Below are 26,432 nucleotides of genomic sequence, written 5' to 3' on the forward strand. Positions count from 1 at the left end.
GATTAAAGGGTTAAATATGTTTTTGGTCCCTATAAATATACCAACTTTTCGTTTTAGTCCCTCTAAATTTTCCTTCGACTTTCAGTCCCTGTAAAATTTTCAATCGCTACTTTTGGTCCCATATTAAAGGTTAGACTCATTGATGGTGTTAAGCACCCTCATAACTCTTCCAGTAAACAAAGTGTATGCTATACAGAGTCCAGATTACTTTACAAGTATACAAAGCCCATATACTTACAAGTAGGATAGTGACAATATTCAAACATTGAGATCAATCACATTATTATGCGTGGCAGTGATAACATGACACATAATACAGCATGTTTTTTTTTTTTTTTGAAGGACATAATACAACATGGTGCTGATTGATAAATTTGTCACTTTCATAGTAATTCCTATTAATGAGCTCACATTGCTTGAACAATGAATATGGTTCCAGGAATACCTGTATGCATACACAACATAACAAAACATGAGGATTGCCAAATGCACCTATGTTCAAGCGATACCACTATATTTTTCAAAGTAACAAAACTTTTATAAAATTCACTTATAATAGATTTATAACTAGATAGAAATAAAAAATCAATATTATATTGCAACCATATTCAAAACATATATGCTTCAATAGATATGGTAGAGTTATTAGAGTATGCTAGGAATGTACCTCCACTTATGCATTACTTCATTCTGGCAATGTAATCAATCTTGTACCCGAGTCATACACCATTTCAGTTCCACAGCTGGTTCAAATGTTAATTTCGATTGTTAAATTGATGTTATATCATAAATTAAATTAGTTTAAGCATTAAATATGAATCATTTGAAACCATAATAGTTCTATCGGACAGCAGTCAGGCCGGCAATGTTGTATGGTACGGAGTGTTGGGCGGTTAAGAGCCAACACGAGAGTAAAGTAAGCGTAGTGGTTGCGTTGGATGAGTGGTAAGACTAGACAGGATAGGATTAGGAATGACACCATTAGAGAGAGAGTGGGGGTAGCACCTATAGTAGAAAAGTTGGTAGAAAATAGGCTTAGATGGTTTGGGCATGTAGAGAGAAGACCCGTAGATGCCGTGGTAAGAAGAGTAGATCAAATGGAGGAGAGTCAAGTTAAAAGAGGTAGAGGAAGACCTAGGAAAACTATTAGAGAAACCATTAGAAAAGATTTAGAGGTCAATGAGTTGGATCCAAATTTGGTTTATGATAGAACATTATGGCGTCATTTGATCCATGTAGCCGACCCCACTTAGTGGGATAAGGCTTGGTTGTTGTTGTTGTTGTTGAAACAATAATAGTTAATTAGTCAGCAGTATTTTTGTACTTACTCAGAGCATTTGACTTTGTTGTTGGAACCACCACTTGAAATTGACAGTATAGTCCCAAAGAAGGAGGTATTTTCAGTTCCGCAGTTTGGACAGGGACCCTTTTAAAATTTAAATAATCAGTGTATGCAGCAGTTCAATATAACCTACAAAATCGTGTTAAAAAACTCATACCTTTAAAATCACAAAATCTTTGATAATGGCCCTTGTTAGTGATAGAGCTAGATATACAATGAGGGGAACAGCCGCAAACCAAGTGAAAATGAAACTAAAAGGCTCGGGCAGCTGCACTCAACAATCCAAAATATCAATATCTGTTATAGTAGCATGAAGTGTAATATCTTTTTCATTATAATTGGATGAGTTTTGCAAATCTATGGACTGTTATCATGTTACTTTGTACTTTAATAACTTTATTATAAAATATGATTCGCTGGTTTTTTTTCCATCATCAAATGGTAATCCATTGGCATTTTGCTCTCTAATGTTTACCCTGCAGGGGATATTTTTTTCATCTAGAAGATATAAAAACTCCAATGGTGATAAACTGCTTCCATAGATTTAAAAGGCAATAAAATGTTAGAAAGGAAAGGACCTTAAAAATGCAACTACTGTCAGATGCTATGACATTATGGAATCAAATTACACCCAAATAATAAGTATGCAATTCTAGGTACAAGTGAAAAGAGAACATACCTCTAGCAAATAAGTGATCTCAAATCCAGTTATATCATCAAGGAAGAAGAATCTAACAGATCACAGGAGTGGAATTAAAAGTTAAAGGCAAAAAATGTCAAGACCTAAAGCAAAAATGTACTTTCATTCATCATTTCTGATGAAACCTTTGATTTAAGAAAGATGGATGACAAAAATTGGATACTAATATGGAGATTATAAAATATGTAGGAGCATGTAGAATATGACATCAGGTGGTAGATAAATAGATATGTAAAAATCAGCATATATTTTTCATTTCTTGCATTCCTTTCTATCCCTTCCTTAGGGTATGTTTGGGAGGGGGGTTTTGGAGGGAAGGGGAGGCTTGTTTCTCTTTTCCAAATTACGCAAGCAACAAAATGTTTCTAAAAATGAAAAAAGTGTGATTGAATTGTTATATGATCATATATCATGGTATACTTTCAATTTAAAAAAAATCTCAAATGCATATCAAAATATAAACTTATCCCTCCAAAACCCTCCAAAATCACCTTCCCAAATAGACGCTTAAGTCATAGTCATGAGTAAGATATTATTCAATCCTCGAAATCAAATATATGAATGAAACATAAATACATTATGTCAAGTGTGTATTACAACATTGTTTTAGATGTTTCAGTTTCACCATATGTTCTATTTTCACTTTCTGAGACCAATCATATATTTGGCAGAAGTAGGAATCAAAATTTTTACTGGCAATACAGTAGAATGTTGACATCAAATGGTGAATCAAAGGTTTCACCATTATAAATCAACACAAGTCAATATAAATGATAAAACGTATGTAGGGAAACAGGCAAAAGCCACTTACAATCCTAATGCAACCACAGTGGCTGGGACGTTCAGCAGGAACATCTTTAAATAGTCAACAGACAGGTCACTGTAAACCTATAAAAAGACTGTAATAAGTATAGAATAAAGATTGAACACAGAAAGATGCACTCATTGAAATACTCGTCAATCCCAAATGACAGGGTAAAATCCTGAAGGTGAATTCTAGTAAATAAAGAAGCATTTTATTTGACATGAAATGGTCCTCCTATATTTCTTGTCACTACTTGTGAGTTGTAATATGAGTCATATGACTGATATTAGTAGGTTTTACCCCAATCTCAAATATAAACAAATCTCTTAATAACGAAACAAGAAATTTTACTCCTGTATTTATTATTCAGCATTGCAAGAATGACTTAATCAAGAAAACTACTCTATATAACTACATTCTACGACTAACTACCAAAACTGAAATAAGAATATAGATTACATATCAACACTTACCTTTTTACTTCGAAGGCTGCACCTTGGACCCTCAACAACAATTTCACTCCCTTCTCTCTGGAAAACAACCATGAGTTCAGTAAATTATGCCAGAAAGAGGAAGATACAAAACTACTAAATCAATTACAACTGCATTCGAAAAAAATTGTGCCCAGTATAACAAATAGAACTGATACTTAATATCAATTACATGAACTCTAGTAACTAGTTGATCTAACCTTTAATTTGGTCCAAATGATATAGTACTACATCTTATTTCCTTTAATTACCAGTGACACAATGATGACTTCACACCACAAAAAACAGAAGACTTTTCATGAATGAAGTCAAAATAGACAAATAGCAAACCTTTAGATTCAGTTTCAACTTATCATACTCTTTGTCGCTCAAAATTGGATTTCCAGATACATAAGCCATAGAAGCTTCAAGAAATTTTTGTTCATCAGAACCTACACAACAGTAATTCAACAAAGACTTACAAAAATATACTTACATATTAACACTAATCCATTATTCATATATATAAGAGTGATAACAGAGAAAATTACACCATACTTAGCATGACAACACTGCTTCCTTCCCACATAAGTTCCTCCTTGAGATTATCAAATTCTTCATTTGACATAATAGCCTTTCCCTCATAATAGAATGACTGTTAAATAAAACAAAAAAAACAACCACAAATTTTAGTCCAGATATCCAAAAGTTGTGTTGAACAGTATCAACGGTCATAAGCACTTATGAGACTGTTTGGGAGAACTTATGAAAATAGCTTATGACGTGTACATAAGTTGTTTTGAGCTTATTTTCATAAACTCTCCATACAGATTATACGAAAATAATTAAGCTGTTTATCGAAAGAGAGACTTAATGGAAGAAAATAAGAAACAAGTTTGGTGGGATATATACTTGGAGTGCTTGAAGAAATTCTTGCTCAAGTTCACCAACGGATTTCTTCTCCTTTTTTTGATCTATGCTACAATATGGGAGGACATTAGTATCAATAACAGCATCTCCGTCAAAATCTCCAGCATTCCCTGAAAGAAAAATGATAAGTATTAAGTAAAAAGTGGAGGTGTAGTTAGAAAATGAAATAAATACTCAAGAGCACATTGATAAAATAGATAAAATGACATGGTTCTCTCCTAATTTAACCAAGGTCTTGGGTTCGGACTTGCACTCTAAAATGAGTTTGCCACTCATTTTGAGTCGTCCAACAAGACTCAAATAAACGATAATATCCAATTTACACACAAAATAAAATGAAAAATTGATTAAAGTGATACCTTGTTGATCTGCAGTGGCTTTAGGCGAAAGTAGGAGTAATCTGCGGCGAAGGCATACGTGGCGGGAGTTGAAGTGAGGACGAGAAACAGAAGAAAAAGAGAATGGAATAAAGGGAGTTTGGGGTGCAGAACATGGAGGAGGGGGTGTTAAAGTGAAGGCTACTTTGGTAGCAGTGAACATGGTGAATGGTGGAAGTGTGTGTAACCGAGAAAAATTTGTTTTGTTTAATTTGGAGTGTTAAAAAAAATGGGGAAAAATGAAGAGTAGTTGCTTGGAGATAAGGCAATGAGAACGTGTGGAGGGAAATGCAACGGCTTATTTTCAAAGACAGTTGGCAACCGGCTAGGAATAAAAAAACTGGAAATTGATTTTTAACGTTTTTTGTTTCTTCCAGTTACACCCCCCATTTACTGTCTCACCTCATTTATTTCTTTCCAGAACTGTAGTAAGAGGATGAGTCGAGGAAACAGAACCAGAAGAAAGAACGCCTATACCTTCTTCCTCAACCATTCCCAATCCCAATCCTAACCCTAATCCCGATCCCGAATTCGATCTCGATCTGGAACGTCGATTTCAAGCATTCAAAACAAAATCCAAACCTCAACAACCGTTGGATATCAACGCTAGATTCGATGCTCTCAAAACCAAATCGAATCCTGCCGGCGCCACTGTCTCTGCATCGGAAACTGAATTTGGGTATGAAAGTGAAGAGGAAGAGGATGAAGAGGCTCAGATTCGAAAATTAGATTGAATGGGCTAAAGATGCTGCACTTCTACATCCTTCTCCTCCGTTGCCGCCTGTATCCGATGCAGAAGATGATTGCGACGACCCTCCGTCGCCGCCTGTATCCGACGAAGATCACCGCCGCAAACCAGTCAAAAAAAATAATTTTTTTTTTCTTTTCAATTATATCATTTTTTACTGTAGATGCTTTGGTTGATTTTTACTTGCCACTGGTTCGTATGTGTATTAGTATCTGTTTTACTAGGGATTTAAGAAAATTGTTGTTGACACATTGCATATGGCTGTGTCACACGAGTAAAATACGTTTTTGCCTCCTCGACAGTTAACTGCCGAATTATGAAATCGGCTGCAGTTAACTACCGAGGAAAACTTCGACAGTTAACTACCGAGGAAATCTGAAAACTTCGGTAGTTAATTGCCGAGGAATCCTCAAACCCTTTTTTTTTTTTTACAAAAACCATTAATTCATTTTATTCTTTAAATTTAAATTTTCCTTAATTTAATTCTTTAATTCTTTTAAGGAATTAAACATAATTTTTTTTATGATTTCATTCATGTGATTTTGTTGCCATAAAATATATTCATTTTTGAATGGATACCTCATTTTTAACGCTTTTATGACTAAAATGGAGACAGTAAAATGTTAACAATATATTAGGATAATTATTTATAAAATAAATAATTAAAATAGGACAATATCTAGAATAAGCTAAAATATAACCATGCACACACTTTTTTTTAAGCATACTATGCAAACACTTATCGTCAAACAAATGCACATGAAACTATTTTAGATATTTCAGTAAATATGTTAAATGAACATATCACGCATCATCAGTTTTTTTATCACCCACTAGACTCTAACCCGTACGATGTACGGGTTTTGTAGAGTTTCTTATATAAGCATTAAAGTGACTATATTATTAATTTTAGAGTTACATTCAAAGTAATAGAAACAATGAAACTAAGTGATGTTTGAGAGTGATCGACATGCAAAATCTCAAAAAAGAAAATTATAACATTAGTTTGCATCAAGAAAAATGAACATGGAATAAAAGTCATAAATTAAATTATGTGAAATTAATCAAACATGAAAATAAACACAATAAAAATGAGTGTTAGTGGCTTGAAAAAAAGGCCTTTAAGATTACATATCCATTTTAGAAGCAACTATATTTCAATAAAAATGTTAGTGGTCTAGTGGTAAAAGCTCTAAGGTGTTGTTATGGGTAGTTGGTTCAATTCCTTGCAAAACAATTTTAAAAATGGACCGCCATAATACTCCCAAGGGGATTCTATGACCTCCAGAAGGACCATTCCCATGTCATCATCACTTCGCCTTGTCCCAAGACTTGTGCTTGGGGGGCTGTGAATCATCATAATATTCCTAAAGGCTCTTAAACCTTCCAAAAAGGCTCTTAAACCCTTCAGAAGGGCTCGGGCGCCCTTCGTAAGGGCTCCCGAGGCCCAGGTGCGCTTATCCTCTAGCACCGCCTTCTAAACTTCTAGAAACCGCCTAGAAATCACTTAAAATACCTAAATGCCCCTGTTGCTTGGAAACCAAGCAACCAAAACCCGAGCCCATAGCATGCTATAAATATCACTCTTGGGATCATTCTCAAGGCATCTAATCATCAGTCTAAACCCTAACTTACGATTCTTAACCCTAGAATCCCTTACCGTACTTTTTTGCAAGTACAAAAAAAATTATATTTAGACCCGCCAAAAAGGGCGGGATTAGGGTTAATTAAGGTTGATTGGAGAATATCTAACATTTATATATATATATATATATATATATATATATATATATTAAGATATTCGTTCCTTTATAAAAATAAAAAAGATTCGTTAGGATTTTTATATAATTTTTCAAGCATGTGATAGTTTTTTTTTTGTTTTTTTTAAGGAATGTGATAGTTTTTTGTTTCTTTTGTTTTTAGGGAGGTATGTGATAGTTTTATTTTCACGGGATATACCACCTAATAATTTGATTTATTTTTAATTTAGAAAAATATTGATTTACATTATGTCAACGTGTGGAAAGACGTGCATTCACATAGCCGTCTTTTCGTTTTTTTTATTACGCTAACACATATAGATTATGAACGATATTTTATATAAAAAAGTTTATATAGATTAAAATTATAAGTATAAATATTTATGAATTTCAAATGTAACAAACAAAATTGTTTAAGGTATAGTTTGAATAACAAAAGTCAGCCTAAAATCCTCTATTGTTTATAAATATAGTACAAATATATCATTAATAATTGTAACAAAAAAAAATATCATTAATAAGTGTACAACAACTTGTCAAAAAAAAAAATCCACAGAAACAATAGATATGTACAAACGATGACACAACAAGATATGAATAAAAAGCTTATCAGCGAGGAGAAATATTAGGGATTGTTGCATTTTAGAAGGAATTTGTTAGTTTAAATTGGTGTGCTGCATTTTAAATGGAATTTGTTAGGTTAAATTGCTGCTAATCTAATGCAGAATTTTAGAGGGAAATTATTAGGTTAAGTTGCTGCAGACCTAATAAAATTAATAAATAAGGATAAAAAAGGATAAAAAAGGCATGAAATTGGTGGGCATGAAATTGGTGCGATGCATTTTTTTAGATGGAATTTGTTATGTTAAATAATTGCAAACCTAAAAGTGTAGAAAATATTTGATTCAAAAAAAAAAAAAAGGAGGATAGGAATGAAATTTGTTAGGTTAAAAAATAAGGATTCGGCTGGCCAAAATTATAGAAAACTTGATAAAAAAATTCGGCTGGCATTAAGTAAGATGATCAATGGCTAAAATTGAATGGCGCCTAAATGTGTAAGATCCAATGACTCAGAAATGTCGAGGGAAAAATGGAGGGAAAATATTAGGGCAACAATAGCTTGAGGGGTTAAGCTTTAGTAAGTTAGGGTAGAAATTATTTGCTTCATAAAAAAAAAAGGCAAGAGGATAGGAATAAAATTGGTGCGATGCATTTTTTTAGATGGAATTTGTTATGTTAATTAATTGCAAACCTAAAAGTGTAGAAAATATTTGATTAAAAAATAAAGGAGGATAGGAATGAAATTTGTTAGGTTAAAAAATAAGGATTCGGCTGGCCAAAATTATAGCAAACTTGATAACAAAATTCGGCTGGCATTAAGTAAGATTATCAATGGCTAAAATTGAATGGCGCCTAAATGTGCAAGATCCAATGACTCAGAAAAGTGGAGGGAAAAATGGGGGGAAAATATTAGGGCAACAATAGCTTGAGGGGTTAAGCTTTAGTAATTAAGATTAACATTTTTTTTATGTCAAGGAAGCGGGAGATGTCTCGTATGGAAGAGGTATGGTGAATGCTTGTGGAACTACCTAAAACTCCTAGCGTAGTTGGACTGCAAGGACCCTTCGAGAAGGCGGAAGACATTCCGAGGGCTGAAGGGGTTGAGGTGTATACTTGTGAATTACTCTAAAAGCCCAGGGTGATTGGGAACAAGTAAATCTTCAAGGAAGCGGGAGATGTCTCGTATTGAAGAGGGTATGGTATAGTCTTGTAGAACTACCTGAAATTCCTAGTGTAGTTTGGAAACAAGGATCTTTGAGAAGGCGGAAGACATTCCGATGGCTGAAGAGGTTAGGGTGTAAACTTGTGGAGCTACTTGATGTAGTGGGAACAAGGGAAAGAGCAGCAATGTGGTTGATGGTATGGGATCATCACTAATTTAGAGTCAAGGTGGAGATTGTTGTGAAAGTGCCTCAAAATTGAAGAAATTGGAATTCTGGTAGCAGAAAATAGTTGGCCGATTTTCAGAGCATGGTGGCCGATTTTGGACTCTTTTTTTTTCTGTTGGTTATGTAAAAATTGGTGGCGGATTTGGTGAGCACGGTGGCCGATTTTGACAGCAGAAAATAAAACAGAAACGTATTTTCGGGCCTAGATTTGTTCCAGTTTTATTGAGGATTCTTTTACTATAAATATAGACATTGTATCAGTCTAAACCTGAAGATAGAGGGGGCTGAAACAAGGGTTTAGAAATCAAACTAGGGTTTGTATAGAGTTTGTCTCTTGGCAACAAACTAGGGTTTGAAGGTTGATTCACCTTGGGAAACACTATTAGGATTGAGTCTCTTGGTTACGGGAAGAGGCTGGGATTTGGGTAGAATTAGGCAGGAGACTTATTCTTGTAACCCATTGATATCTCTTTTGTAACGTTACTCATCATATAGTGGAACGGAGGGCTGCTCTCTCCCCAGACTAGGTCAATTTGGACCGAACTAGGTCAACAAATTCTTTTGTGTTCTCTCTTCTTTTCTCTCTCGCTGTTTTCTACTTTTGGCTTGTGTTTATAATTGTTCCATACACTTTGATTTTGGTTGCTTAATTATCCCTTGCTCCACACACCAAGTTTGTTATTGGTGTGTTTTCTCATCGAATTCGCAACAAAGACAATTATTTATTTTGGTAATATAGATAATAATGCATTATATTAAAACTTCATATTATAAAGTATACTGGTATATTTTATATCATTTAAGAGTATAAACTAGTATAATTGCGCTCTCTCTCTCCCTTTCTCTCTCTCTGAATTTATACCGCTGCGTTTAACTTTATTTCAGACTTTGAACAAACTCTATTTTGCTTCAGACTCTGAATAGTTTTCACAAACATTTAGAATTTTTTTGAAGAAGGCAACATAATTCAACCCATCTTCTTATGTTTTTCTCACCTTCATATTATATCAATGGTAACATATAATATTAAGTATACCGTATAAGATACTTATATTATATATAAGAGAATACTCTTGAACTTCTGAGAGATTTCACTATAATCACATAAATTACATGTTGTTCAAGCATACAAGCAGGAGACTTTATTTGCTCAATCACACGAGAGAAAGAGACTTCTAATATGCTCAATCACAACTGAAAGAGACTTCTATAATCTAACTTAATCAAATAAAATATTTTTTTGGTTTTTTACTTGATATACAATCAGAAGTGTAATACAATGAAGTTCAAATGGACTCTGAGACTTAAGAATGTCTAAGATATGAACATAGTAAGAATGTCTACTTTTTTTTATGGCATTGTATATCAAGTATAGGATTTTTTTTTTGTGGCCGAGGTTCGAACCTCGTACTTTGCATATTTTATGCATCGTCCTTACCAACTGAGTTAAGCTCATGAGGACAAATATAGGATTCTCTAATCTCTTGACTAAGTTACGATAATTAAGAAACTCGTTAGTAGAATAATTAATGATTTTACCAATTTTCACGTTTAAGTTAGTTTATTTATTTATTTTTACTTAAGTTAGTTAGTTTATATTTTTATCTTAATATTTATTGGGTTTTAAAACGACAAAATTTTACAAATAATCGAGTCCTTGCAGAAGATGAAAAGAAACCGACAAGACTGAAACAACATAATAAATGACGTCATATATAGATGAAACATCCAAAAGAAAACAACATACACCTCGTACTATAAACATCAATAAAGACATCACTCAAGCCGACACCAAAATCAAAATTAAACTCCTGCACAACAATAAAAAACAAACTTGAGTCAAATCCTCAACTCCATGGTAAATGACCTCAAAAACACCTTCCAAACTCCTATTGCCTACTACTCACACCAAAACCCCTCAAAAAAAACCGTCAAACTAGTCAAAGCCTCATATAATATCGCATTACCTTATCGTTACATAATTGAACCTGAATAAACACTTGTACAAAACCTGTTGCAACACTCGTTTGGATTTCACCAACTATCAACCTTCGATCGATCCGTTAGATAAGACACCATAACAAACTCAAAAACTTGAGTCTAAAAACTGACTCCCGATCTCGAAGCAAAGCGATCAGCTTACTAGCTAGACTTGAAAAAACAAATCACTAAGTCAACTCTCAACTCTCGGTCCATCGGAGAAGACATCATAACTAACCCAAATACTTGAATTTAGAAAGTAATTTTCGGTCTCGAAGCAAAAACTATCAACCCATCAAAATCCAAAAGACAAATCACTAAGGTAGACAACTTATTGTTGATTACGAAAAAAATGTGTATAATAAATATGGATACAATAATAAAAAAAATAAGTAAAAGTATTATTAAAAGGAACAAAAGAATTATCAGAAGGGTCTTATTGTTATTATTTATTTACAAAATGAATAGTGTACACATAGGTGAGAAATAACGTTAAAAATAAGGTCATATCTTGTGAAAGCTCTTCTAAAGAATCCGGTCAAACTTTTCTTACAAAACAAGTTTATAGAAATAGTGAAATGTTATTTGAATAATCATTTAGTTGACTAACAATGTATTTATATAACTGTATAGATACAACTTCATTTTTATGTCTTTATATATTAGTCTTTAAATATATGTTCGATCATTTAATAATTTTACTAATGGTTTAAATATATTGTCTAACTGTGTTGTGGTGGAGGTCACTTTGAGGTTACTAGATTTGCTCCTTTCGTCTTCTGATTTTCTTCTTTATATGTTAATAATGTTATTAATGGTTTAATATATTGTCTAATTGTGTTGTGGTGGAGGTCACTGTGAGGTTACTAGATTGGCTCCTTTCGCCTTCTCATTTTCTTCTTTAATAAAAGGAAAAGATGCTTAATCTATGCAAAGGGAGAACACTAATTCAAGTGAAAGGGAGAAAACAAATGTCTTGACAAATCTTAAAATGAATAAGAAAAGTTTCAAAGGCAGTCTAAGATTGAAACATAGTACTTGAATGTGAGTGTGTGTCACAAGTGTTCGAGAACAATAAAATGTATTAATAATTGAAATACCTTCCTTTCACCTTTTGATTGGATACCACATATTTATATTCAATAAAAAAAAAAAGATAACATTTCAATATTTTTATTTTGTTGTTTAAAAAAAAATTATTTTGTAAAAAAATAAAATAACACTTTTATTCTTTTATTAATATGAAATAATGTATTATTATCCATAAAAGTAAATATTCTTTGACGAAATATGAAAATAGATGAATAAATGGAATCTTTTATTTTTAGTACAATAAATAACACCCTTTTGCTTAAAGGGGAGTAGAAACTGGAGTAGAAAACAATTTGTATATTTTGAATGTTTGAATATTTATCCTCTATGTTTGGAAGTTTAATTTTTAAGTAACTTGTGATATAGGAAAATTAGTGGGGTCATTTTTAAAGAATAAAACATATGTTAAGATAAGGAACAAAAGGAAACAACAAAAAGTAAAGCTACTTTGATGGAATAGAACTAGTAAACGAGCGTGTCCTATTCCACATCATCCACCTTATAATTTTCTTACTTAGTGCATTTTCTTACCTAGTGCTTGTTTGGTTTAGCGGTGGAAACTGTTGGATCAAAATGTGTTTAACAATGAACCTTAAAGAGTTTTGATGATAACAAGGTATTAAAAATTGTGAATTGGACTAGCTAATATTTGTTCAAGTGTACATGACCTTAATTAAGAAGTTACATCATTTATTGGTTCTGAATGAGCAAATGAAGAGCAAAAGGAATCAACAAAAATGAAGCTTAGTGCTTCTGAAGGCAACTCGCTCCTGAAGAGAAAAAGCGCTCCTGAAGTAAAGCCGCTCCTGAAGTCAGTATAGTGCTCCTGAAGAATAGTGCTCCTGAAGACAAAGTGTCCAGAAGCTGCGTTATCAGAAGCTGTATCATCAGAAGCTGTATCATCAGAAGTTGCATCATCAGAAGCTGCGTTATCAGAAGCTGTATTATCAGAAGCTGCCTCATCAGAAGTCATTTCACCAGAAGCTGAAGATCAACTGGATTTGCAAAAGATTCAAGGATTGAAGAATCATCACTGCAAAAGCTGTCTATTGGATTCGAAAACACAACAAAAGATTAGTGGAATTTTGCAACGGTCATTTCAAAGGTGTTTGAAGGCATGTGCTTGCAATTTTGGACGAAAGCGTTGACATTGTACTTTGTACGAACTGTACAACCACCTTCTCCACTACTCTGTTTTGTGTCCACGCTACAAGACAAGAAAACAGCTCCAGAATACGGCTTCGCCTGCATAGATGTTCCTTTGGATAAGGAATGGATTTCAAATTGGTTCTTCATAGGACAACAACCAAATTAGGCAAAAGATCATTGGTGAAAGATCAAGCTTCAACAACGACTCTTTGATGTGCTGACAATTTCACAACGTCTCTTTCACACCTCTATATTAAGGAGTGAAGACTTAGAGAATTGGTAATGCTGAACGAAAGACTCACAACATTTTTACAAGTGCCAAACCTCTGCTGAAATTATTCTGCATTCACTTAGAATTTCTGTGTCTCAAAGTCATATCTTAGAAATTCTTAAGTCAATTGAGTCTGTATCTGATTTGTATTGTGAGCACCTCTGATTGTATATCAAGTGTTCAACCTTAAACAATTTTCTGTGTAATTTTGTTTAGCTAGAAGTCTCTTGCAGTTGTGCTTGAGCATGGAAGTCTCTTGATTGTGTTCTTGAGCAAAGGAAGTCTCTTGCTTGTGTGCTTGAGCAAAGGAAGTCTCTTGCTTGTGTGCTTGAGCAATTGTAATCAGATATTACTCTTAATGAAATCTCCTTGGAAGTGCAAGGGGGACTGGACTACTTCCGGTTTGTGGAAGGAACCAGTATAATTGCTTTGTGTCGTTCTTCTTCTCTCTCTCTGTTTTATTCCGCTGCATTTAGATTCTGATAACCACTTCAGAAGCTGTTTCACTTAGCTTCTGACCAGTGTGTTCAATTTTTAGGAGAAACGAAGAATTTTCCAAAACACAATTCAACCCCCCCTTCTTGTGTTTTTCTCACCTTCAATTGGTATCTAGAGCCTTGGTCTGTTGTGTAACACTTAACCGTGCAACAGTCAAAGATCTGAGAAAAACATGTCTACTCCTCCTCCTACTGGATCTGGTGATACTAGCTATAAAAATGTCTCACATGATTATAGTGATAGTAAGAAATCCAGTGTTGGAAAGATTCCAAAATTCAATGGAGATGCTGAAGAATTTTCTTGGTGGAAAACCAACTTTTACAGTTATATCATGAGCCTAGATGAAGAACTATGGGATATTCTGGAAGATGTGTTGGTGATTTAGTCCTTGATGAAGAAGGAGCTGTTGTGGATAGAAAGAAACATACTCCTGAGTTGAAGAAACTCTACAAGAAGCATCATATTATCAGAGGAGCTCTTGTCACTGCTATACCCAAAGCAGAGTACATGAAGATGAGTGACAAATCCACTGCTAAAGCTATGTTTGCTTCACTCTGTTCAAACTACGAAGGCAGCAAGAAGGTCAAAGAAGCTAAAGCTCTCATGCTTGTACATCAGTACGAGTTATTCAAGATGAAGGATGATGAAACTATTGAGGAGATGTACTCAAGGTTTCAAACCTTAGTCTCTGGGCTACAAATTCTAAAGAAGAGCTATGTTGCTTCTGACCATGTGAGCAAGATACTCAGAAGCTTACCTGCAAGATGGAGACCAAAGGTGACTGCCATTGAGGAAGCTAAAGATTTAAACACTTTAAGTGTCGAAGATCTTGTTAGTTCTCTCAAAGTTCATGAGTTAAGTCTCAATGAACATGAGTCTACTAAGAAGAGTAAATCAATAGCTCTTCCATCCAAAGGCAAGTCATCAAAAGCTCTCAAAGTGATTGAATCTGAAGAGGAAGAACAATCAAGTTCAGATTCTGAACCAGATGCTGCTGAAATGGCCATGCTCTCAAACAGACTTCAATATCTGGCCAAGAAGAACAGAAAGTTTCTAACCAAGAGGAGTAACTCCAGAAGCTCAAGGAAAGAAGATTAGAAGGGATGCTTCAACTGTAAGAAGCCTGGACATTTCATTGCTGAATGCCCTGATCTTCAAAAAGAAAAGACAAAGGACAAGTCAAAGAGGTCTACATTCAAACCAAGCAAATTCAAGAAGCAGATCAAGCAGAGTTTAATGGCAACCTGGGATGATTTGGGAAGTGAATCTGGATCTGATAAAGAGGAAGCTGATGAAGATGCAAAGATAGTTGTTGGGTTGGTAGCAACAGCAACTTTAGAAGCTGGATCAGATTCAGACTCAGAAGATGAAAACGAGGTATATTCCAAAATTCCCAGAAATGAACTTGTTGAGTCACTTAAAGAACTTCTTACACATTTTGAAGTAAGAACCAATGAGTTGAAGGATTTAAAAGAAAAATATGTTGATTTAATGAAACAACAAAAATCAACTCTATTGGATCTGAAAGCTTCTGAAGAAGGACTTAGGGGCTTTGACTTCATTTGTAAAACATATGAAGACAAGCTCAGGTTCTTATGTCAGAAGCTACAAGAAAAGTGTAATGAGAAACCTTTAAGCAACCATGAAATTGCTCTTGAAGATTTTATCATATCTGGAATTGACAGAAGCAGAGTGGCTTCTATGATTTATAACATTTACAGAAACAATGGCAAAGGGATTGGTTTTTCAGGAGGGAAACCAAATGAAATCAGTCTCAAAGCATGTTGTGAATGCATCAAGGAAGGTCTGAAAACAGTTTTTGTACCTGAAGGTGCTGAGTTGGAAACTGTTGTTCAATCAGAACCCGAAGCTTCTAGTTCTAAGGCTAAGATTACTTCAAAGCCAAAGAACTCTAAGCCAAAGGCTATGATCAAATCTGATTCCAAGACTTCAAAGATCAGGATCTTGAAAAGATCAGAACCTGTACCTCAGAGTCTGGTGAAACCAAAATCTGAGGTTCTGAAGTCTAAGTTTCAGAGGAAGACAGTTACCGGTTCTGAAGTACCAAAACCAAAGGTAATGGTTAATCAGAAGCAACCCAACTCACATCACAAGGTACAAGGAGTGAAGAGTAAAGCTTTAAGCACTAACCTTTTAGGACCCATAGGACAATGGGTACCTAAATCTGAAAATGTCAATGATGCAGGTATGCCTAAGAGCAGCACCAAAGCAAAGATCATGGTACCTAGACAGCGGTTGCTCAAGACACATGACAGGAGAGAAGTCCAGCTTCCTCAGCTTAACAATGAAAGAAGGAGGAAGTGTGAAATTTGGAGGCAACCAATCTGGCAAGATCATAGGTACAGGAACTATTGGTAATTCCTCTACCTCAATTGATAATGTATGGTTGGTAGATGGTCTTGAACATAACCTTTTGAGCATTAGTCAATTTTGTGATAATGGTTATGATGTGCTTTTTGAGAAAACCAACTGTACAGTAATCAACAAGGAAGACAAATCCATTGTGTTCAAGGGAAAGAGAGTTGGTAATGTCTATAAAATCAATTTTTCTGAACTGACTGATCAGAAGGTGATTTGCCTTCTATCAGTGAATGATAAGAAATGGATGTGGCACAGAATGTTGGGACATGCTAACTGGAGGTTAATCTCTAAGCTTAGTAAGTTACAACTTGTCAAAGGGCTACCAGACATTGACTATCATTCAGATGCACTCTGTGGTGCATGTCAGAGAGGGAAAATTGTGAAATCATCTTTTAAAACCAAAGACATTGTTTCAACCTCAAAACCCTTAGAACTACTCCATATTGATTTATTTGGACCAGTGAGTACTGCATCCTTGTATGGAAGTAAATATGGATTAGTCATTGTTGATGATTACAGCAGATGGACTTGGGTGAAATTCCTGAAAAGTAAGGATCATGCATATGAGGTATTCAGTAACTTCTGCACACAAATTCAAACTGAAAAAGAGTCAAAGATTTTGAAAATCAAAAGTGATCATGGTGGAGAATTTGAAAATGAGCCATTTGAAGCTTTTTGTGAAAAACATGGAATTATCCATGAATTCTCTTCTCCTAGAACTCCGCAACAAAATGGGTTGTAGAGAGAAAGAATATAACTTTACAAGAAATGGCCAGAACCATGATCCATGAAAACAATTTGGCTAAACATTTTTGGGCAGAAGCAGTGAATACAACATGTTATGTTCAAAACAGGATCTATATTAGACCTATTTTGGAGAAAAACAACATATGAACTCTTTAAAGGAAGAAAACCCAATATCTCTTACTTTCATCAATTTGGATGTACATGTTACATTCTAAATAACAAGCTCTACCTAAAGAAATTTGATGCCAAGGCCCAAAGAGGAATCTTCTTAGGTTACTCTGAAAGGTCAAAGGCATACAAAGTGTATAATTCAGAAACACTATGTGTTGAAGAATCTATGCACGTTAAATTTGATGACAAAGAGCTTGAAGATAAAAACTTCAAAGCAAGGTGAAAGTGTTGCAGAGATACAGGTTCCTGAAGCTACTCCAGAACCTGATCAGATAGCTGAATCTGAAGAAAGTCCAGAAGCTGAACCCACATCAGAAGTGCAAGATGAAACTGCTTCTGATGAAGCACAAGATGGCTCACATCAAGAAGATGTTGAAGCAAAAATCTTTTTGATGAATGTTTTAATGATAACAAACCTCGTGGAATAAATAATAAGTTTTATGAATGGTGATCTACTGATGGTTGCACTTGAGTTTTTGTTAAAAGAACAGGAATCACATAAGTGGATAAGCTAGAAGCCACCCACATTGATAAGTGCATCATATCTACTCAACAATGAAAGAATGAGTATATCATCCGTTGAAACAACAAGATCACATCTCCATGAAGATTCATAGCTCAAGAATCATGATGGAAGAACTTGAATCATGTTGGAATAACATACATCACAAGCTGCACAAGAATGTGCTTGAAGTTATGTGACAAAACTCACATTGAGTTTTATGTTATATGATTTGAAGATCCACCATGGGTAAAGAAGATAAAAGTAAATATGCATACAAGTTAGGAAGATTCTCAGAACCTCCTCAAAGTATCACACTTCCAAAGCTTCTGAAGATAAAGAGTTCAGAGTTCAGAATGTTCATATGAACAGAGATCAGAATGTTCATATGAATGGAGTTAATCATGAACATTAACCCTGAATATATCCAGAAATAATAAAGGATTATTTCATGGATAAACAAGAATATTTAAAGTCATCAGTTACATGCAATAATGAACTAGATGCAAAGAAATATTCTTTTGGACTTCAAAGAAAGAATCATCTTGTTTGTCAAAACAAATGATCTCTCATTTATATACTTCAAGTAGTTTTTGAAGGAAATAAATAAACAACATTCATAAGGTTCAAAGTGTTGAAGGACATCAGAATGTTCAGCACAAAGTACAACCGTCAAAAAGGAAGGAACCCAGAAGAAACATTCTGAAGTTCATATGTTTGAACCCAGAAGGAGTTCAGAAGGTTGTTCAGAAGGTTGCTCAGAAGGTTCATTAGAGTAAAACCATAAATCAATGTCCACACCAAGAACATGCAAGAACAGATGTGACATGAACATATCTTATGCATACAATGATTTTGACTTTGGATCAAGAAATCATTAAAGACATCTATGGTGATTAAAGGATTAATGGACTTTGATAGTTCTTGGTATTTGTGCATTCTTGAGTGATTAACCAAGACACAAACAAAGTTTAAATCATACCAAGATACAAGAAATCAAAGTACATTTGAATTCATGAACTAACTCTGAAGTTCAGAAAGTTAGTTCAGAATGTTGTTCAGAATGTTGATCAGAAAGTTGAACGTTCTGATGGAAAGCCAGAAGGGTGTTCATAAGCAAACCCAGATTCATCAAGAACGTGAAGAACATGCAAGTACACTTGACATGAATAAAAGGTCCAGAAAAGTACAATTGCATGGATGTATCAACAAATAAAGGCATGAACAAAGATTTATGTCAAAAGGATTTTTAATGTTCATCCAAGACTATGAACATTAAAGTACTAGGATTATTCCAATGAGAATATCATCCTAGATGTTGCATTCACTGCACTTCAGTCGTGTCTCTACTATTAGGATTGATTACATCAAACGTAGTCTTACAAATCATCCTTAAGTGAGCACAAATGAAACATTCTGATGATCAGAATGTTCACTCCTGTACATGCTTCCAGCCATGAACAGTGTAGTTGGTGGAAAGAAGAAAAAAGGTAGCAAAAGGAGATCTTGCATCAGAGATAACTTGTACTCTGAACAAAATCAAGCAAATCTCCTAGAAGCATGGGCCTGAAGTTGCAGATCCACTATCCTCTCTTTCCTGCACAATATCCAAGGCAGATTTGAATCAAGCTTTATCCTACTTTTCCAGCAACTTTTGATGCATATGGAGAAGCTACTTTTTGGAGGATAAAACTCAAACAAATCTCACATCACGTGCTGGGCAAGCCCAGAAATTCATCCAACATTCATCCATGATGAACCCAGATGAAGAACATCATGAATATCCAACATTCTGATGAAGAACACAGCAACATTCTGATGTTCATCCTGGGAACGCAACAACATTCTGATGGTCAGAATGTTCACCCAGATTTTCAAGTAAAAGCTTGTGGGGCCCAGGACACGTGGCATAACACCATTGGACACCTTACAACGGCTATTTGAGCCCAAAGACTCTATAAATACAGATCAAAGGCTCAGCAAAACTTGCACCATTGCAAAGCATACAAGAAAACAACAAAGTTTGTTTGAAGCTGATCAATCTCTAAGGCTTTTGTTTCCTTAGTGCACATCAATACTCTCTGTTATCTCGTGCCAAGATAACTTTCTCTTCCCTCTCCTCTGTTTGATTCTCAAACATTCAAACTCCAAACAAATTGCAAAGCATACAAGAAAACAATAAAGTTTGTTTGAAGCTTTTGTAAACTTCAATTGATCATCACTGAAGGCTTTCTTCTTACCTTCTTTATAGTGTAAATCAATTTTCTTTCTCCCTCTCTGTTATCTTCTTCACAGATAACTTTTTCCTTCCTCTCTTCTTCTTGTCTGTTTGATTCACAAACATTCAAACCTTCATACAAATTGTAACAAAGTCTCATCTAGCTTTAGGGGTACTAAAGTGTTAGTTTGAGCAAAGGTTGTAAAAGTCTAAGTGGTTAACTTAGCAACAAGGTGCAAGCCTGCTGAGGCTTAGAGAATACAGAGCTGTAAGTGTTCAGGTGAACACAGATTGTAAGGTGCAGGATTTGAGAGGTTATCTCAAGCATCATAGTGGAAAAATCTCACAAGACTGTGAGGAGTAGACTAGCCCACATTGGGTGAACTACTATAAATCTCTGTGTGTTTATTCTCTGTTCCTTATACTCTTTATTTACTGCAAACACAAACACACACATACACATTTAACTTGTTAATCTGTTTCTGCACTCAGACATCAGAACGTTCTGAAGTCTGTCACTAACTTAACCATTCCAAGTAAACTACTTGAGAATCACTTTTAAAGTTGCAAGTTAATTTTTAAAGGGTCACAATTCAAACCCCCCCTTTCTTGTGACTATTTTATCCACTTCAATTGGCATCAGAGCCCGCCTCTATGGTTTGAGCACTTAACAGTGTATGAGGAAAAGATCCAGAAGGAAGTGATGTCAAAGCCTGCAAATCAAAGTGCATGTCACATATGCAACAATGTGGGATACTTCAAAACTAAATGCCCTCTGAAGAAGAAGATGCAAAGATGGCAACCAGAGATGATTTTGAAGTCAACACATGAGTAAAGACAAACACAAGAAGTGAAGAGGTAAGAAATTCTAATCCTTATCTTTTATATAAAGTGTTTAATAATATCTCATATGACTCATGCTTTTTATTATTTTAAAGTAGGAACTTTTTAAAAATAATTTTTCTTGTATAAAGAAAGAAAATGTGAAACCACTAATCTTGAATGAGATATATTTTAAAAACCATTCAAAGATTGCAGAATTCTCTTTTTAATATATTTGAGAAACATAAGATCCTCAATGAGCAAAAAGTTTTAAGATTTAGAAAAATATGAATTTTTGAAACAAAATGTTACTTTAAAAAGGGAAGTAAAAGTTTGAAAAAGGACATAACAAACTTTCTAAAATTTGTTAAGACCTTTCAAAAAGTTGGTTTAGGATTCATAACCTATCACAAACAAAAGTGAGAAGGTAAATGAAAAATGTTCATTTTGAAAACGAATTCAACATTATGAACCTGCATGTTTTTTTTTAAAAATCCTCATTTCAAAAAGACATTTTATCTTAAATTAGAATGATCTAAAAAGGTTGAGATTGGTAAAATATAGTTTTCTTATTTCAACAAATCTGATCATCTTAAATCAGAATGTGGTCATAAGAAAGAATCTCTCAAGAAGAGAAACACTAACCTCCAAGGACCCAAAGTAATACGGGTACCAAGAGCTTTACCAATTTGTGATGCAGGAATGTCTTCTAAATTTCTAGGAAAAGCTTGATTCATGGACAAATTATGTTCAAGAAATATGTGGAGTTCAAAATGACGAAGATTCTGAAACTTCTCAAGATGAAGCTGTGTTGTTCTAGAACAATGGAACAATTTAAAATGAGTTCAAGTCAAAGAGCCAAAACCTCATTTACTTGCACACCTCTAAAAAGCTATCATTTGTCATCACCTAAACATGAACGACAACCTATCCTAGAATACACCAAACCTGATCATGATTCCACAAATCTTAAAGATGTCCCTAAAATCTTCCATAACATAATTAGGCACACTTTACTCCCTAGATGTGGAACCTTTGATGCTGATACTAATTTATGTATCATCTCATGATCAAAACAAAACTCAACCTCTGCTTCATAATCCTTCAATACATGATTGATTCTTGTTTGGCTGTCAAACAAAAAGTTGTTAAGTTACCATATGGGATTCATATGACTCCCATCTTTAAGGTTGCACAAGTATCCCTAGAAGGTGAAGGAAGTAAATACACCTTTATGAGATTCACAACAGAAACCTTAGGACAACTTCACATCACAACCACCAACATGCCTACTCCTCAAAAGACTGGATCAGTGAAGAGACTTTCTGATCAGAAAGTTCAGGAAGTAAAAAAAAGAAACAGGAAGCTGACAAGTCTGACAAGAAGGAGATTGGATCAAGCTCTCACAAAGCTGAGAAAGGCAAACCTACTCCAGCTCCTGAAGTCTTTGCTCATGTTGTTGAACATGCAAGAGAGCTAGTTGAGGCAAGCACTCAACAGTTTGAAGCTATGATGGCTACAAGATATGTTGATAGAGTTGGAGAAACTACTGATGGTCATCAGAAAGTTGAAACAACTCTAAGTCAAGGTGTTGAAGCACCCTCTGAAGATATAAGAGTTGAAGAAAATACTGAGCAACATGCTCAAAAAGTTGATAATGATACACAGGAAGTTACTGAAATCCTAGTATCAAACACTCTTGGAAGTGAGCATCATCATATGGAAATTGATGAAGGAATTCAGTTGAAACAAGATAATGTTGGAGCTCATTCTGACTTTGATCTCAACATTGAATACACTACAAATGATCTCTACAATGAGATCTTTCAAGATGCTCAGGGAGAAGACATTCAGTAAGATGATCAGAATGTTCAAAACAACACTGATCAGAATGTTCAGGAGGATGCAGATCAGAAAGTTCAAAGAACTAGGAAGAAAAGAAGAAGGTTAGAAACCTATCCAGCATACAGAAGGAAGAAGGAGATGTATATCCTATGGAAGATAATGAAGCTCTTTCTCCTCCATCCCTGGGGTTGTTTCAACAAGTTGCTGATCTTCCAAGAAAAGCAGTTCAGATTGCTGCTGGTGAGAATGAAGAACATCTTCAGAAAGAAGATGAAGTTGTTAAAGAAGAAAATGTGCAAGATGAGGTTGTATCTCGAATAGAAGATGATGAGATACCTCAAGAAACTCATATGGCTGCTTCAATCACAGAAGATGATACTCAGAAGGTTGATGATGTATCTCTTCAGAAGAAAGATGAAATTGCTGCAGAAACTCCAGTGAATGCGGCTGAAGAAGAACATCAGAAGGTTGACACACCTCAGAATGTTTAAGAAAACCCTTCTGACCAAGATCAGAAAGTTGAAGAAAATACTGAGCAAGTTTCTAACAAAGTTGATAAAGACACTTAGGAAGATGCAGAAATCTTGGCTTCACAAATAATGAGTCAAGGAAATGCGCAAGTATAAAAAGATGAACACATGAAATTTTCATGTGGTTTTGATCTCAACATAGAAGATCTAAACTCATACTTCAACACTGATGTGTTTCAAGATGCTCACGATACAGTCCAGATTGTTCAAGAAACATCTGAAACTGATGATCAGAATGTTCAAAGTGACTGCAATTCAGAATGTTCAAGAAACATCTGAAATTGAAGATCAGAATGTTCAGGTGTCTACAGATCAGAATGTTCAGGAAAATGCTCCTGATGCTGAAGCTACTCAATCCAAAAAATTGAAAGCTTCAAAGTTCATCCCTCTGTTTTCAAGCAAGGTAGAAATCTTATACTTTGAGAAAATTGGTCAGCAAGAGCTATTACTCAAAGAACATTCAATAACTTTGGAAGGTTAGAGAATGTTGGATCAAACATCAAGGACCTTACTGGTCATAAGAACTGCACTCATATGATGCAAATAAGAGAATTATTTTTGCAAGCTCAAGATTGAAGAATATGGTCTGATCAAAAGACTTGTCTAAACAATCTCTGCATTCACTTGCTACAATAAGTGAAAGTGTTTGAGTATGTCATTAATGTTGATCATATACCATGTTCTCAACATATTGTCTTTCAATCTCAACTACATGTTTTTGCAACATATGATTGAAGAACAAGAAGACTTCTTATATTCTATATGAATTGACTTTCACACTCATATTCAAGCATTTTAAGATGCTTCTGAAAAAGTGAAGTGTATGAGAAGGATTGCCAAATCTTTGACATAAAGAATTTGACAACAATGAGGATCCTCCAACATTGGATCAAGACATCCCTGGAGAAACTTCCAAGAAGTTGCAGACATTGCTAAAGTAGCTGTTCAGAAAGTTGATAAAGCTCAAAATGTTGAAGAACTTCAAAAGGAAGTTGATGTTGCTGAGAATGAAAGTCAGCAAGTTGAAGTAATACCTGTTGCAACCAATAAGGTTCAGGAAGCTGATGCAACTACTGAAACATGGATTCAGAAAAGTTGATGCAGCTACTAAAAGATGGAACTCAGAAAGTTGATGAAGTTCCTGCATAACAACTTCAGAATGTTAATGAAATTGAGGAAGCTTCTGAAAAATACCTCAGAAAGCTAACAAAGCTGGAAGCTTTTATTGGAGAAGGATCCTTTAAATCTTCTACTGATGAAACAATTTCAAAATCTGAAGTGATGTTACAAACATCATGAGTGAACTCCAGTTTGATGAACAAGAAATTGTTCTAGAATCTGATATGGGAAATGATCCTGTGTCATTAAAAGATCCAGATATGCATGATGTTGCTAAAGCTCTAGCCACACACATGCTTAGTGAAAACACTACCACAAAGGAAACTGATGAGGATGAGCTAGCTGGAAATCAAGCTGGTTTTGATCTGAATATGGAGGAATTCAGCTCAGACTTCAATGCAAGTGTCTTTGAGGATTCTAAGATGGAAAATGATGGAACAATTCCTTCAACTCAAGTTCAGAATGTTCAAAGAAACATTCTTTATGAACAAAGCATTCCATCAGTTGATCATATGTCTGCAGATCCAGAAACATCTGGATATGTTAAAAGACACTCAGATCAGAAAGATGGAAAGACTAAGAAGAAGAGAAAGCTACTGATGATTAAGCTGCTTCAGAAGGTTATGCTTATTGATGCTTGGACTTCTCCATTCAGATGAGAAAGTATTTCAAAGAAAGAGAAACATGCTCTCTTCATTGAATCTCAAAGTGAGGGATATCATCGCATAAGGTACACATTTATTTGCACTAATAAATATGATGATTTAGTTTATGAAAATATCATTCCTCAAACATGATTTTAAATGAATCTTATGTTTGAATTAACATTAGAAGATTTTTTATATTCTTGATCTTCATGTTGATGTTGTGTATGATCTTGTTATAATCTTCAAATATTGCTCTAAGGTTTGCATATTTTGTTCTTAAACTCATATTGGACTTGCTTTGAGCATAAAAATTTGTTTTAAGCATTGTTGAATAATTATCTTACTTTAATTGCAAAAATTGAAGACAAAGATAAAGTTGTAAACATCAATGGCATATCAATATGTGTTTGTGCATAAATTTGCTGCATATAATTGATTGTAAACATGTATGTTTTCCACAAATTGTGTCAAAAATTGTTGCTTGTAATTGTTTTCTTTTAAAGAAACTATCTTGCATCAAATGATACTTTGAAGCATTTCAGCTTTTGAAAAAACTCAGCAATATTTTCCAACATGAGAATACTGTAGAGAGAGAAAGATCTTTTCTAAACTCTGATTTCACCGCTTCCACAAATACTTCATTTTCTTCAATTTCAGAAATTGCTGAATAAGATCAATTGATCTTTGCTCTTTTAAAACTCAATTTAGATTAGATAATCATCTTCTAAATTATGAGCATGACTTTGTCAAAATGAAAAACTTATCTGCTATGACAATAAGTAAAAGAAAATAATTATTTTCTTAAAAAATCAAAAGATCTGAAATGTAATAGGATATTCATCTCTAAAACTTAGGGGGAGTTTTCTATACTTGAAGATATCAATCTTTTCGAAAACATTGAAACCAAGGACAAAAAAAACATTTTCTCAATTTTGAGAAAAATATCTCATATTTTGAATATGTTGAAATGGTTGCATATGTTATCATTTTTCATGTCTTGTTTACACAACTGATTGAAATAATTGATCATGATCCTTGCATTGTGTTTTAATTAAACCATGAGTTTGATATGTGAATGCACCTGTGAATTACATGCAATGTCTTATGATTCTTACCTTCCAAGATTATGTCACTTTTCCTTCATATCATCCCTAGTACTTATTGATAGATGACAAAAGGGGGAGAGATATATATATGATGGGAGAAAAACCTAGGTTGGGGAGACATATGTATTATGGGAGAGAAAAATCTAAAATGGATTTAATTAATGAAGAATGTTATGAATTAACTTTTTCCATATGTTGAGGGGGAGTTTAATTAGTTTGATAAGAATTAAACTCTTGCATGTGTTGAGGGGGAGTTTAATTGCATATCCATG

General features: G+C 34.3%; 2 protein-coding genes across 2 annotated transcripts; one reads left to right on the top strand and one right to left on the bottom strand.

Annotated features, from left to right (window-relative positions):
* Nucleotides 1–143: 143 nt before the first annotated feature.
* LOC146899826 (PGR5-like protein 1B, chloroplastic) lies at nucleotides 144–4,838 on the bottom strand. The gene is made up of 11 exons (XM_085738315.1): nucleotides 4,607–4,838; nucleotides 4,230–4,357; nucleotides 3,876–3,972; nucleotides 3,669–3,769; nucleotides 3,321–3,377; nucleotides 2,854–2,930; nucleotides 2,022–2,073; nucleotides 1,500–1,610; nucleotides 1,329–1,426; nucleotides 668–743; nucleotides 144–445 (listed from the first exon to the last, which is right to left on the bottom strand). Exons 1-10 carry the CDS (start codon nucleotides 4,785–4,787, stop codon nucleotides 686–688), a joined length of 960 nt encoding a protein of 319 aa, XP_085594441.1. The 5' UTR covers nucleotides 4,788–4,838; the 3' UTR covers nucleotides 144–445; nucleotides 668–685.
* Nucleotides 4,839–23,434: 18,596 nt separating this feature from the next.
* LOC146899827 (uncharacterized) lies at nucleotides 23,435–25,692 on the top strand. Its single transcript, XM_085738317.1, has one exon. The coding sequence runs from the start codon at nucleotides 24,584–24,586 to the stop codon at nucleotides 25,064–25,066; it is 483 nt and encodes a 160-aa protein (XP_085594443.1). The 5' UTR covers nucleotides 23,435–24,583; the 3' UTR covers nucleotides 25,067–25,692.
* The last annotated feature ends 740 nt before the right edge of the window (nucleotides 25,693–26,432 follow it).

The sequence above is a fragment of the Medicago sativa genome, chromosome 8, assembly GCF_051527215.1.
Source record: "Medicago sativa cultivar Bolivia chromosome 8, Bolivia_mono, whole genome shotgun sequence".
NCBI classification, from domain to species: domain Eukaryota; kingdom Viridiplantae; phylum Streptophyta; class Magnoliopsida; order Fabales; family Fabaceae; genus Medicago; species Medicago sativa.

Excerpts from the sequence above, each read along its gene's own strand:
- LOC146899827 (XM_085738317.1), top strand. The coding sequence starts at position 24,584 with ATGAGTGAACTCCAGTTTGATGAACAAGAAATTGTTCTAGAATCTGAT.
- LOC146899826 (XM_085738315.1), bottom strand. The coding sequence starts at position 4,787 with ATGTTCACTGCTACCAAAGTAGCCTTCACTTTAACACCCCCTCCTCCA. Across the intron at positions 3,973-4,229 it reads AATTTCTTCAAGCACTCCAA|TCATTCTATTATGAGGGAAA; the intron begins GTATATATCCCA and ends TTTATTTAACAG. Across the intron at positions 2,931-3,320 it reads GCAGCCTTCGAAGTAAAAAG|GTTTACAGTGACCTGTCTGT; the intron begins GTAAGTGTTGAT and ends GTCTTTTTATAG.